This window comes from Taurulus bubalis (genome assembly GCF_910589615.1).
Source record: "Taurulus bubalis genome assembly, chromosome: 7".
NCBI lineage: Eukaryota > Metazoa > Chordata > Actinopteri > Perciformes > Cottidae > Taurulus > Taurulus bubalis.
The window spans coordinates 18,195,994-18,211,793 of NC_136595.1; the positions used below are offsets into that span (position 1 = coordinate 18,195,994).

A 15,800-nucleotide genomic window follows, 5' to 3' on the forward strand; every position below is an offset into this window, starting at 1 on the left:
TCCTCCTGGATACAACAAAGTTCAAAGTGTGCCGAATCGCTACTCTTCGTGCCAATTACACAATCACCGCAGCCTATAGGTCTCCACAAACGACCCTGTTTATATGCGCAGTTTGAGGGTGATGACACCGAGCAGCAATCAGCCAAAAGGGTCTATTTTTGGGATTGCACAACACAGGAGGAGTCCCTGGTGTAATCTCACATAAGCCATCCTACCTCTTGCATCCCCAGGCTTCACTTCACCTGTTTTTTATTTCAACAATAGCCAGTAGAGGTCTCCAACACTACATTGTTATCCCTCAATTGAATCGAGAAACTTGTTAGTGGGAGGTAAGAAAAGGCCAGGCACATATGTTGTATTTACCACAGAGGTTAAATATTACACCCCTTGGTATTTATTGATGTCTTTTAATCAGACCATGTGAAACTGGAATGATGCCTGTTTAACAAAAAAAAACAAAAAAGGAAGATGGAACTAACGCAGGGCCCTCCGTAGTGTTTCTTGGTGTGTGCACTGGGGATTGTTTCATGTGACGTGGCACCTGCATTCACAGTGGAGTGGTGCATGCTGGTTGTTTGTGTGTGGTCGCCTTCTGTTAGGTGGGTGTATTTTGGTTGTAGTGATAATGCTTTTTTTTGTTTGTATATCTTTGGTGCCACCTTGTGCTGCATAACTGTCCTCTCTCCCTTCAGGCTCTGCTTGAGGAGGACCAGCAGATAGTTTTTGTCAATTTGAATAAAACTTCTTGTCACAGCGCTTGAACTGGTTATTTTGACTGCTGTTTATTCAGAACTAGATGTAACTGCATTTACTGTTTCACTGTCATGTGTTGTCGCCATACCACAGGCTACACTCGTGAACTCTGTATTCCTGTGTTGTGTTTGTGACATTCAAAGCTACTACGACACTAAACTCTATACTCAACAGAACACATTGAAGAAGCTATATATGTCTTGTGTGTGTTTAATACATAAATAAAAATAGGCCTATAGTATTTGCAAGGACAACATTTTTGCACATCATTTACTCCTATTGTCTGTGTACAGACATGTGAGAAATTGGTCCACAGGAAAACTAGACTATTTAATTATACTATGACCAGGTAAAGATCTTTGAACCAGACTGAGATCACTTAAATTCTCATAAAAATAATAATTGATTGCTGTAGTTTTGTTTGGTTTGAATTATTTGGCATTCAGACAATTTATGAATACAATGTAACAAACACATTTACTGTATATGGCAAGAGTTATAACTTAGTTTGCTGTTCAACACTAAAGTCAATACCATTTAGCCCAGAAAACTGCTGGGTGATTGCAGCAATAAGGCAAACACACTGCAGGAAAATAAAGGTTCAACCACAATATTTATTTCTGTTCAGGCCAGTTTTAAAAGGCCTTAAATGGCTACACCATGGCTCATATGGACCAACATGCTACAAACATGAACAAATACACAATGAGGAGCTAGTGCAGATGATGCAGGTGGATATAATGATCAAAGAGTTGCCAGCTTTGTGTGTCATATGTGGTTCCTCATTGTGTCCAGTAGATGGGGCTGTTGACCTTCTGTAACACCGTTGTGTGACACGATCCTGACAATTCAACTCAAATAGACTGTACACTGTGTGGTCTTCATAAAGGGGAGGTGGAGAATGCATTAAACAAGACTATTGATTTTGCACATAAAAGTGAGCAGCAGAGGTGCGTTAGTTTGCCACATTATTTTTTTTATAATTTACAAATCAATTTCATTATTTGTTATTTGAAGTGTAATGCCAAAAACTACAAATGAGTTAAATTAAACAGGAACACCTTTTTGCTTTACACACAGAAGTATGTATAATGTGAAAATGTTGAGACAGAAATCTATTTCCATTGTATGTAAAACAAACGTAAAAGATGTTTACACAATTATAAGTGCTCATTTGTGAGACGTCTGTTCTGAATTCCTCCCATAGTGTTTTTCAAAACTGAAAGCACGAGTCAGAAGATATTGCTAAGCTGCAGCGTGGACTATTATTGTACAGTGCAAGTGATCAGGCTTCGGTCGCGGTTCTTCATCTCAGGCATTCAAAACAGCATGGCACGTTTTTGAAAAGTCTGTAGTACTCCTCCTGAATCTGGAATGATACATTCAAGAGGGTCAGAACTGGATAAAAACTTAGAATTTAAATACCATGAGTTACTTGAGTATTGACATGTTATCAGTCTTTATTCCTTTACCTTGATTTTAGTTGTGGAATTGTGCTTTATTCTGCTCAAAATTTAACAATACTGAAAGCCCAGAAAAAAAAAAATCTGAATGGGGCAATTTTTCATTAAGAATGCTTTAAAAAAAAATCAGTAATTTACTAATACTAAGGCAGGAATTTTACTTGTATTGGAGTATTTTTTCTTTGTGATATTGATACTTTACAAACCATACTCTAACTTCTTGCTTTGTCTTTCACCTACTTTAATATAAAATATTCAAATTTCATTTTTGAAATGACAAAAATATTGTTTATGATGCTCATTAGCAACTCATTTACCTTCCATTGTGTTGATGTGAACTGCTTTCTGTCCAACTATAGCCACACAATACATGTTGAATAGATACATCTTAGAAAACAAAATTCAAGGGACCAAAGTGTTACCTTTCGAGACAAGACGCAGAGGAAGATGAAGATGAACATGCCCTGGAAGGTGTTGGCGATGGTGAACAGATAGGCCGTGAGGGTGGTCTCATTGAGGATGTGCAGAACTCCTAAAGTCCAGGTGGCTCCCAGCACAAACAGCAGAGCCAAGCCACCGCGGGCACAGGACCTGAGGGGATTACACTGACTTCAGCTGAGAGATTGCACAAAATACATCTTCATTTGTATTTGTTTTAAGACAACAAACGAGTACTTGGAATAAGATACTACGAGGACACAACATGAAACTATTCTAATCCACATGATTTTGAAATTACTACTTGATTTTCAATATTCTTTTGACCTTCTCAACATGAGAACAGATAATCCTACCTGATATTTTCAAAGTGGCTGATTTCTGGCTTTTTCACAGCAGTGTGCCGGTACACTTTGTAGATGATTACTCCAAAAGCCAAGAGATTAACCTTTGGTGGAGACCGGCCAAAACAAACATGACAAGAAGCTTGAGAAACCAGCAGGATCAAATGGATATCAATCTTTGAAACAATCCCTATTTGATGATTGTAATGAATACTTTAACAGTCATTATTAGATCTTACCAGGATGATCAAACACGCCGGCCCAATGAAGCTCCATATGAAGTGGTTTTCTGTGCTCAGCCAACACCTGTAACACAAAACGTGGAATTCAACAAACACTTTTATTGACTGTGTGTGTGTTAGATGAAATAATCTCTCCTCCTGCAGCAGCAATGCCCTGCATCACTTTACTTCAGTCCAATCTAGCCTAATCTTAATTATGACAATATTGTATGGGCTAATACATAGCCCTCTTATCTTACAAGCACAAAAACAATTGGTTAGAAAAAGCTACCTCTGCTCACGGGAATGAACAATCAGCACTTTCTTTTTTGCATAACCTCAATCTTTTAATTATGTTTTACATTAATAAACAAAAGATTTACTTCTATTCATGGTTTCATATTTAATCTCTCCATGGTACCCAAAACCTCTCCGAATTTATTTTAAACTATTACCTCACAGGGCAGTCCAAGCATCTTCTACTTCCTTTATGTCCCCGCAGGCCACATTTTATCTCTGTCCCCATTATTTATAATTAATGTCATTTATTTATCTTCCATGAAAAATGCTGAATGAGATTGAAAAAGAGGTGTTTGTATAAAAACTGTTCTCTTCCCAACTCTCTTTGCACGTACACTTTATCAGTGCCGTAATACTTGGAGCCGAGTGTTGCCGAGATGGCCACCACCACCGCAGGGCTCCCGTAGCCGAAGATATAAAAGTTGCGGTGCAGGAAGCCTTTGTTGTAGATGACGCCAACCACGATTAAGTACAGATGTATGCCCTCGATGCACATCCAGGCAAAAGCCGCGAGGAAGAAATAGTGAAGCAACCCTGCAATAACAGAGCAGAACAGCTGCAGAGAGACAGACGAAAGAGGAGAGATAGAGACAGAGATTTAATTATTTTGGATGATGTGTAAAAGCACAGTTATTTTTTACCTCATGAGATGTATTGCTAAAATGTAAGCATTTTCATATCAAAGAGGTGAACCAAAAAGAATGCTGGTGTTGTTCTGTTCACCAAAAAAAGCCAGTGAAAGTGGTAAAAGTCAAATGAGAGAAGGGTTTTTCTTATTTTTCTCAGAAGGGTTTTTTTTGTACCGACAGTACACTTCTTTATATTACTGTTATCAGTTTGTCTGTGCATTTTATTTTATATTCTATTGTACATTTAATATGTTTCTATTTCTGCACTGTGTTGATTGTTGTTGTTTGTTTATGCATGCACCACCCGCCAAGACAAATCCCTCGTATGTGTAACATACCTGGCAAATAAATGGTTCTGATTCTGATTTTAATCTATGAAATGGCAGAATAGTGTCTCGCACACACTCTAACACCGCATTGATCCAGAAGCTCACCTTGTGTGTGTTCATGTTGATCCCCACCAGGAAAACAAACTCGGCCATGAAGAGGCTGCAGCACAGGTTCTTGTGGATGGTGGTTCTGGTGCTCTGGATCTCACTGAAGAACCAGAAGGTGAAGATGCACATGGACAGACAGATGAGGGAGATGATCATCCCCAGCTGGGTGATCCTGGTCAGTATGGTGTAGTGGGCCACCAGCTGAGAAGCAAATGGAAAAGGAGGCGTTTCATTCACGGTTTCATGGTATGTGAAGTTGTAATTTTTTCATTCGAGTCATTCGATACAACATGGGTGGTATATAGACTGGGGTTACACCAATGTGTTGGGTTGTAGACATTAGAAAAAGGGTAATAAAAAAGTTCATTTTAATTTACTTAATTTTTTTATTAGTTTTTTGACAAAATAATTTAATAACTACACTCCCTGGTTTTGTTAAAGCAGTGCTACTACATCCCTACAGAACATGTAATAATGTGAGGGCACTATTGAGTGCTATAAAACAACAGGGAGTGTATCTATAAAGGGTGTGGGTGGATATCTCTGACATTTCTTTTTACACTTTTCAAAATGTAGTGAGTCACATTGCCTTTATGAGCTTGATTTTTTTGGGGTTTGGACATTTTGTGCATATAACGCTGTCTTGCAACTTATCAAGAATGTTATCCTGAGTATGTTATCCTAATACTTAATAGAAATAAGGTGTTATATTTTATTAAAAGCTGGTACATTTTTGTTGAAAATCAGCACCATCGGAAACTTGTATTGGTAAATAAATAATAATACAAATAATAATATTATTTATGACGCACTTTTCATTCAAAAGAATCTCAGAGTGACACAGAGCCATAGTAAAATAAATAACATAGTTAAAACGTAGTTAAAACAAACTATAATGAAACAGAAATAGCTGACAGTGGTGGAGAATAAGCGCACACAGAGATCTAGTGTTTGCTAAAACAACAAAGATGTTTAGTTTGAAGATTATGAACTGAGAACATTATCATCCTCTGCTTGATCCATTTTGATAAATAAAACAAAAAGAAAACACATACATGCACAGTTGTATTTGTAATGTATGATTACTCACATTGGCTCGGCCAGAGGACATGAGGATGGCAAAGTGTGTGAGGTGATTGCAGGAGCAGGAGGTTGCGTTGCTGTTGACATGGACGGTCTTGCAGCCGTGAGTGGCCCAGTGGCCCCGCAGGCTGTCCGGCTCGTACTCCCAGAAAGCACACGTGGTCACATCCGCTTTAGTGTCTACGGGCTTCAGGAGACAGAGAGCAACAAAGACGCTGATAAGTGTTCTGTTTTGTATTCCTTTTCGTTGACAGATCTCATCCTTAAAATAAATTACCCCAAAGTTCAAATGCATCAGACTTGATATTTAAAATGGTTACTTTAGTGTAATGTTTCATGTTTAAAAAATAAATAAAAATGAACGCTTTGTTTGTATTGGCTTTTTATACTATTCTTATTGTCTCACAATTTTACGACTTATTATTCGAACAATATAATCTCATATAATTATCATGCATGACTTTGGCTCAAAACGACACAGGGGCAGGTAGTTAAGTGCAGTCATGTGTGCTGCAGCTCACTGTGTTTTTATGGGAAAACAACATTGGGATGTACAATAGTACAAATCAAAACCAAATTAATGAATTTAAATTCACATGAAAATATTAAAAACAGAGGTCAACATATTTCCATAAATTGCTATGTTCAATGTAAATTGAATTACAATGATCCATACAACCTGTACATTTAAGTTTTATTTTCACTTTTCACTTTAATATGTTGACATTACATTGTATTTGTATTTAGACCAGTTTGTGTAGCATTCATATTTTTTCTTTAGAAATTAGTAATGTACTTAAATCACTACATTTTTCTATCAAATGAATACACACAAGAACAGGTGGAAGCAAGATTTTTTTTTACAAGCAGAAAGAATCTGTATGAAAATTGAGCCCAAATTATTGATTGTTGCTCTTTAAAGGCAATTTACAGAAGATTTTCATTGCTCCACATAAATCATCACCTCCTTTGTTAGGCTTAAGCCTCAAGGGTCCAACAAAAATAATGATTTCACTTTCTCATACATTTTAATTATCTTAAAAGAAAAAAATACCAGTACATTAACTTTTAGGGTTATTTCCCTCATTACTCCGCTTTCCTCTGTCATCTATTCACCTTTCCTCTTCAATTTCCCCTTAACTGAGAGGTCATTGGAAGAAATATATTAACATTTCATAGAAACCCAACACAAAGCTCTAACTATTCCTCCCGTGTGAGTTTGTTTGAATTTGACTTTAATGGAAACTCTGGCAGTTATCAAGTACCTGCGAGAGTCAGTGTGGGAATAATGTAGCTGTTCTTCACAGCAAAAGAGAACGCAATAAGTGCTCCAGTTTGACAATGATATATAGGATGGGATGTGGATGTTTCAAAATGAACAAGATCCAATTGGAAGCTACCACGTAATGTTAATGAATAAAACATACATGACATAAAAGATTGTGTTCAGATTTGTCAAACAATAGAAAGACATACTTTTTTATAAGAAAGATGCTACTTTGGTCTCCTGATCAATTTTAAAATGCTGTTTTTATAAATCAAATCAATAATATACTGTATAGGAAAGAACAAAGATCCACTTTGCAGCAACTGTATAACCTAAAAGTCTTAACAGAAACTCATTTTGAAGGTATACTTTCAGAGTGCAGTGTAGCAGCCTCAGCGCTCTAGAGTCTTTACCTCTCTGTGCCTCAGAGTGAAGGTGACGTGGTCAAGTTGGTAAACGTCAGCGGGTTTGACGGCTGCAGCGATGACTTGGGAGTTGACAGTGATTTCCCCCGTCTCTGCATGGCGAGAGTAGTCGGTGACACCCGGGTCGCTGCTCGGCTTCAGGATGTCACAGATGCTGTCGTATCGCACAAACACCACTGACACACTTCCTGATGGACACAAAAAGTTGAACAAAGACAGCAGGGAGTAGACTTACTACACTTCTTAGACTGACTTACTGTATTTTAATATCAAACTTTGTCAGTCGATTAAAACGTTGTTTTAGATCACGCGGAGCAGTAATCATACGCAATCAGTTTTATGATCTGACCAACTGTGTCGAGTTCAATGTGTATATTCAACCAATAAAATCATTTAACATGTTCAATTGTCTTTGCTTGTTTGATCTGTTTCTGCATGTAACAGGCTACCGAGACAGGAATTAATCTTGGATTTGATTTCAATATAAACTGGAGTTGATAAAGAAGCGTTGCTTCTGTTATGCTGCATGTGTAACTGTTGCCTGTTTACCATTTTGAGATGGGTGATTATATTTGCTCAGATGTTATTGGAGCGAATTCAAACATATGCACCTGAAGGCATCAGCAAAACATAACAAAGATAATGTGACGACCAAACAGTCCTCCCTGTATACCCGAGCATGCAGATGGTCATGCATTTTATCATCCTTTAAACATGTAAACTAAGCTACTTTACCATTCCTGTCCTCCTCTGGTCTCACTTTAGGAGTTAGATCGATTTGATCGCTGCCCATTGACGCAGACAGTTTGGCTTTTATGTGACGAGCATCAAAGGTAAAGAGTTTCAGTTCTGTGGGTGAGGAGAAAAGAAAAGACATTAAAGAATTAAAAGTATGAAAATGACAATTATCCAAAACCTCACTTTACTGCACACAGGTGGTAATGAATGGCAGGACAATTTAATATAATTGGAGTGTCTATGAGAGCGCTCTGTGTTAATAATTATCTCACCCATTTCTGTGGCTTTGATTTGCAGCTCAGCTGGAGTTTTGTAGTTGCTCGCCAGAGTCAGAGCACTTTCTTCAACACTGTGCAGAAGCTTGGTGATGGTGCGTTCCCGTCGCTCTTCTTTCATTCGGCTCCAAGCCACCAGTTCATCCTTCTCCACCAAGTTGTTCACTGCTTTCACTAATTTCTGATGAAAAGCAGATTTATTAGTGTGACATGTGTGTGGTAGTTTAGCATGTAACATATGCTTGTACTGCGATGTGTTTGTCATCATGGTTAGAACATTATGTTTGTCTCTGTTGACGACTCAATAATTACTCCATATGGCGTGGCTTTTATTATTAGACATTTCCCCACTATTGAATGTTAGGTCAACTTTTAATGAGGACAATAAATAAGTAAGATACAATTCTAAAGATATCCTATGTATTGGCACACAATAACATCAGCCTGCACCTTCAAAACAAAAGTACTGAAGTGTATAATTTGTCTTTCTCAGAACTTGCACAGCACAATAAGAAGGATGTGGATTGTAGCGCCTCTTTGTCCCCGAAACCAGTTCAAAGCAAAACTCCAAATGTTGATTGAGAAGCAAGAATGGCAAACAAAGATTACTGTAAGAGTGGAGTTGATGACGGATGGTTTGACAGTGTAATCCCTTCCTTCGGCGGCCAGCGTTGATGCGGATCGACACAAGGCCTCAACATATGCGATCACTTCCACTGAGGTGAGCTCGCCGGACGTCTGCTTGGCAATTTCCTTCAGTAGACTCTGGGGCTCCGTGAGGTTGCTCATCTGGGATAGGTGGAAAAGTGGATGAGTAAGAGTATTTCATGATATTACATTCCTGCAACATATTACACGCAGTCCTTCATGGTTTATTAAAACATATTGATGCCTTTTTTTGTTGGATACAGACTTTGAAATGGCCATCATTGATCACAGCTTTCTTCTTTTTTAGATGGAACTGGTATCGAGCTCACTCAAACTCAATAAAGAGCATATCCATATTGAGCAAGTTGAATGTTCCCCACAGGGAGGAGCTGTTTGGTCATTCTCAGAACACATTTTCTCCACAAATAGATCAAAGGTGCAGTTTTTCAATTTTTTTTTTTGCTGCTCTTGTATGTGTATGTTTGTTTCTGTTAAATAACATAAAAGTGGCAGAGCAGTTTCACACAATATATTCAGCTAGAAAGTGCTTTTTATACATGCGATCATACTTTTTAAATATTTGTTTTCCATTCTAACCATCTATGAACGGAGGTGAATAGTCAGTTGGTTCAGTTTGTTAGTTGTCACTAAAGCGGGAGTTTACTATTTTAAACTCTTCCCTTCTCCAGTAAGCAGGAGGCTCGTCCTGGAGAAAAGAGGATGCATGATGACACACAAACATATTCTTCAGAAAACATCATATACTCTATATAAAACCTAAATGGCGACGTAAAAAAAAAAGAAGATAAACAAAGAGGAAGGCAGATGGTGTTCCGACCCCGATATTACATTTACACAGAAACATTAATGATTAAAGCTGGAAAATGAAAACACAGGAAATCAGAGGAATGCAAGCAGAGATTTTATAACACAGATGTATTCATCAAACATTTAATTTTGTCATTGAAGCTGTTTTGTCAAAAACGAGTAAATATATTATTTAAAATTACCTCTCACCTCATGAGGAAAGAGACTGGAAGACGTTCAAATCATGGAGTAAAAAGTATAAAATAAATACCCACAATTGTACGTCAGTACAGTCTCTCACACTCAACCCTTTACCAGGTGACACCAGTTAGTCTGAGGGCTCGGGGCTTGAGACCTCAGGGCGGACATTGGGATTGCACCCTTGTAACTTTAAAATATTGTTTAATTTTGCGTTCATCGTGTTTCTCTCCAACAGAGGGCAGTGTCATCATATCTATTTTACCATATTTGGCTGAAATCCCGAGGAGGGGTACTTACATATTCAAGTGTTTTGTTGACAGTCTGTGTGATGCACCCGGTGTTGTCATGGCAGTATTTTTGGGGATGCTCTGAAAAAAACAACAGTTACCTTAGGCATCTCTTTGATTGCTGAATTTATTCCCAATGTTTCACCAGGATAAAGCACGTTATACCAAAGTCTGAATTGCATAAAACCTGCACAGAAATAACATCAGATGTCTCTCTTTGTGTTCAACATAGCCTAAAACATCAGTAAATTTAAGATTGCACCGTTAACTTGATGTATTGCATACTAGATTCTTCAACACAAATGTAATTCAACTGTGTGTTGTGTGTGCATGTGTGACGGAGTAAGGGAAGAAGAAAAAAAGATGAAGAAAGATGTATGTCCTTGGATGAAAGTACCAGTGTGTGTGTGTGTGTGTGTGTGTGTGTGTGTGTGTGTGTGTGTGTGTGTGTGTATGTGTGTGTGCGCAGGTGAGCTCTTCCATCCTCATACCGACCTTTACATCTTACACCTCTCTCTGGATGAAAGTGCTTAGTGCCTGAAGTTGGGATGTAATCACGCTGACAGTTGCAATAGAAAGATCCATTCGTATTATGGCAGTGTGAGTTTGGTCCACACGCCTGTTCTGCCATGCATTCATCAACATCTGAAAGGTGCAAATAAAGAGTTCAGCTCCACTTACAAGATAAACACATATAAAGTCTCAACATAGTATAACATAATGCAAACTACTAATAAATACAGACTTCAACAGACACATGTATATATGTCTATATGTGTCCACCTTAATTAGTAAAAGTGACGCTGGAATTGAAGTCAAGTTAATGTTCTATCTTCACACAAATAAATATTGTGGCATAAATAGTTCAATGCATTACACTTATTACACTATATAATTTACTTGGAAAGATAAACTGCAATTCTTGCCTGCATATTACACATCTGAATATTCATAAATCAGCTTCTAAAATCGGACATGCTTCTGCACGGCATTAAATGATGAGCGTCACCCAGTTGGATATCTGCATAAATACTTTGCACTCCAACACAGGATAAAGGTGTTGTTCTTCTTCTGCAAATGGAGCAAAAGCTTTTGGGTGGTTGCTCAGAATAGCAGATGGGAAGGAAGTGAAAGGCCGAAGGGGAAAAGCACCTCCAACACGTTCATCCTCCTCAGCACCGCGCGAGAGAGAAAACAGTTCACACAATCCTGACGCCCTCACAGCTGTGTGGTAACTGCTTTCCAACATACTGTATATATGATACCTCGCTATGCATTTTATATGATACCGTGCATTTAAAGCAGCGAGACAGTGAATCGTACATTACCGATGCATTCAGTGCCATTGTTGGGCTGGAACTCAGCCAGTCCTGTGGAAGTGTATCCAGAGACACATGTACAGTAGTAGCTGCCCACGGTGTTGCTGCAGCTCCCCCTGTCCCCGCAGATATTAGTCACATTCTTGCACTCATTGTCATCTGTGGTGAAAAGATCAAGGTAGGAGGTAAACTGGGTTAGTGGCAAGAGAAAATGAAAATAAAGGCTGAAGAAATAAATTGGATGAGCAAAGAAAAATAAAATGCTTTCATGTTGCAGCGATTTGACCAGGAAATGTAACTGGCCAGCAGGCGGATGCCCACAGGCCATGTTCTCAGTCTGGGCTCAAATACAAATGTATGATACTATTTAGATCTACAAAAATCCACTAATTCAGGAAGTTAAAACTTCTGTTTATCCAACCCTTATTTGGACGATATTTTTTCAACCTTGGACACTATATTATGGATTTATTTATGTTTAATGCATTATTGACAGGCTGCTCTTAAATTAATTGTACTGTAATGTTTTTTGTGTTGCTTTTGTTCAGTCTGCCATGTCTCGGCCCTCCTTCTGCTACATTTCCCAGAAGGCTTTTCAACATACTCTAGAGAAATGCCCTGACGCATTGCAATCGACTCATTTGTAAGTTTTGGATGGAGATATCTGGTGATAATTGTAGTTGAGTAATGACAAAGCATCAGTGCAAGTTTATTAAAAGTGGCTTGGGGGCAGCAATACGGTAGCTCAGTCCGTAGGGACTTGGCTCGGGAGCTGGAGGATAACCGGTACCAGGTACAGAGTATATTCTTCTTCTTCTTGCTCTTCTTCTTCTTCTTCGTCTTCTTCTTCTTCTTCTTCTTCTTCTTCTTCTTCTTCTTCTTCTTCTTCTTCTTCTTCTTCTTCTTCTTCTTCTTTTTCTTCTTCTTTCTCTTCCTCTTCTTCTTCTTCTTCCTCTTGCTCTTCTTCTTCTTCTTCTCCTTCTTCTTCTTCTTCTTCTTCTTCTTCTTCTTCTTCTTCCTCTTCTTCTTATTCCTCTTCCTCTTCTTCTTCTTTTTCTTCTTCTTATATCGATCCTTACACAAAAAGCTATACGTTTTGTGGCAGATTCACATTTTGCTTATTGCAGAACAATATAGAAATCTCTGCTCTGCTTCTTCAACAATTCATTTTCATCTTTGACTGCGGAACATTATGCAAAATGGCTGGACCATCACAGAGCTCTGGCAAAAACCTGATGTTAATCCTTTATGTTTAACTTAAAATTGTGCAGTAAATTATCTCTGCTTGAGGAAAAGGATAACACTACAAACGGCAGAATTTGCATGACAAGCGTGGAACAGCATTTTTTATATGAAGATCTGTTTTCCAAAAACAGAAGGGACTACTGAAACTTCTGATGCCTTTCGCCATCAACTAAGAAATTATGATTTGAGTGAAAACTAACCCTGTGTAATCACCATAGCAGCATATTTCATCTTTTTTTCGGCCGGGTCTTTGAGTGCATGTTCACAAAATATTGTCTTCATTCAACCTTCATTCAATTTGATTACTATTGAAAACACTTTGATTTGATCCTGATCAAATGTGTTGGAGGGGTTTGAACTTGAAGAGGCTCCGTTGTGGTCTCGTCTCAGGCTCCACTAACTTGGTCTAGTCTTGATTAAAGCCTTGGCTGACTTCTATGCAATTTGTATTGTTGACATTTGTGATTGCTGAGCAGTTATGTGCCTATGTTTGATTTTGATAAAGTCAAATTGTTGCCCAGATTCAGACAGCACCAGATACAGAGCAGTTTGCTGATGATACGGTTTTGGCCCACACATTATAGAAAGTTTCGCCTCTGCTCGCTCACTTTATTGGAAATGACTTGGGAAGACATTCCACTGATGCTTTCACTTGTCTATGATGGACGCTGGGCTCTTCCTCTCCTCTGTACTTTTTGCACAAAAGCTGTCCGGGAAAAGGAAATCCTCTGCTCTGATGAGAGAGGTGACTCTATTCAAAAGGGAAATACCTCCATAACACACAGGACCCTTGAGCTGTCACTGCTGCGTAAACACTGTAGCCACATATTTTATGATTCTCTTTCATGTCTTTGTGTTATCTGTACAAAGTAGAGAGTGCTTTTGTCACTTTGTTTAAAACATAAGATTAACAAATCTAGAAATTCCTTTTTTGCATTATTTATCCCTTTGAATAGCAATAGTCATGTACTAATTCATGGCACAAACTGTTACTAACAATCTAACTACTGGTACAATATTTCCTGATTGTTTTGCATAAAATAAACTTACACACCAAATTGTATTTAAATCTGCTATTGCACAAGGACTCCATTAACCTTGAACCTCCGTGTACATTTTGTTTGAAAATCATTTGCCACAGTGTTTGTGTCACTCACAGTTAGATTTACTTTTGGCCCTTGAAATATGTAAGCTGGACTGTGATTGTGATCAGGTTGGGTCAGGAAACAAAAAGGGCTCCAGGAATTCTAAACAGCCCAGAAACAAAACAGGAGTAACAATGCTGACTGAGACAACGCTAGCCTTTAAACATGTTACTAATAGAGCTCTATCGTGGGGATGTCTTTTCACATTGCAATGTTTTGTCGGTAATAAACTCTCAAAGAGGTGAGCTACCAACTAGCTGTTGGGGAAGTTTACAAAAGCCTCTCAAAAAGGGAATGGTGGACAAAGAAATCCACATGGTGCCTTCATGTATTGAAATGGATAATCTGCATTTTGCGATAAAAATAATTAAGTTTGATGTTAAAAAGTAGATTAATTCCCTTTAGGTCTGTGGACTGAGAGATGCAACATGTTGGCTTTACCATTGTTAAATACAATGTGTGTTTTTGGGAGGCTTCGATACTAGACAAACAGTTGCAGAAGAGCAACACAACACAAAACATCCGGATTTGCGTTGATCAAATGACCACAGTTATCAATTTATAGGTGTTTATGTGCATCACCTTTTCAATGTGATAGAACATGTTATTGTGTCATAAGCAGGCATCTTAAGAAGCACAACTAGTGCCTGATTTATTTTTAATTGCATACGTTCAATTTATTTTGCACTGCACAGTCAACCCCCATGTTCTAAAAATGTTAAATCCTTCCTAAAATAGTCAAGGCTTCCATGACAGCTACACACAAGGTTGTACTATTGCATCATAGAAAAATACGTATTCACACATGGGTGGCTTTGTGTGTTTATATTCACCATTGCAAAATGTAAGTCCATCTCCAGTATATCCATTGTTGCAGAGGCAGGCATCTTTTGATCCGTTCACGGCCTTGCACGTTGCAAGTTGGTGACAAGAATCGCAAATATCAGAGAGTCTGCATGGGTCCATCAGACTGGAGAGCCATGCTGCGTACACACAAACACCACACACAGGAGTGTGTACGTTTTACTTATACCATGAAAGACATTTTCCAAATCCTTTAGTGATGCAAACGCTGCTGGCGTGGTTCTAGTAAAACATGTCATTCTTATATCTAGTTAACCACATGGTATCCTCTGAAATAATCAATTAAACCACAGTACATCCAGGTTTTACATTTATTTAGTTTAGTTTATGAAGCAAAACAATCTTGTTAATGCAGAGAAAATCCCAACAGCAATCATAAAACAAACAAACCAATCGTATATCAAGCTGAATTGTTGCCCCATCACATCGCCCAACCCCATCATAGCTAACACAAAGCCCCCATAAATACAGACACTGTCTCACTGTTAGACGCCTGCCGTGCCGGAGGAGAGATAAGTTCACGTACCTGTCAAAAGTACAAGTTTCATTGGTGACTTGAGCAAGGACTCCATACTTGCTCTGCCTTCTCGCTTCTACTTTTAGCTCAGGCTGTGGTGGGCTGGCTGCTGACGTAGTCCACTTCCTTGCATCAGTTTTCCTGTTTCCCTAAACCTGGCCCTTCCTGTCTTGATCTTTAATCTGTTTTCAAAAACACCCAGCCTGGCCCCTTCAACAAAGTGCTCCAACACACAGAACCCAACACACTTTCTGGTTGTGTGCCACTATACACGCGATTTAAAAGAAGTCTGAGCAACATTCAGTCCCTTTTTCGTTGCGTGGTTGACACTGTGACTTTTGTCGCCATTTTGGAAGCCTCCTCCCCATTGTTCTCACTTGAACACGTACAGCAG

At 38.5% G+C, this 15,800-nt stretch overlaps 1 protein-coding gene across 1 annotated transcript; it reads right to left on the reverse strand.

Annotated features, from left to right (window-relative positions):
* Positions 1–1,359: 1,359 nt before the first annotated feature.
* Positions 1,360–15,461, reverse strand: adgrl4 (adhesion G protein-coupled receptor L4; the record flags this gene model as incomplete). Its single annotated transcript, XM_079221206.1, has 16 exons — positions 1,360–2,122; positions 2,639–2,807; positions 3,011–3,102; positions 3,238–3,304; positions 3,855–4,075; positions 4,583–4,786; positions 5,676–5,855; positions 7,349–7,548; positions 8,096–8,209; positions 8,371–8,554; positions 8,983–9,162; positions 10,327–10,397; positions 10,812–10,961; positions 11,645–11,794; positions 14,859–15,008; positions 15,416–15,461. The coding sequence occupies 16 exons, from the start codon at positions 15,459–15,461 to the stop codon at positions 2,060–2,062; spliced, it is 2,241 nt and encodes a 746-aa protein (XP_079077332.1). The 3' UTR covers positions 1,360–2,059.
* Between the last annotated feature and the right edge of the window lie 339 nt (positions 15,462–15,800).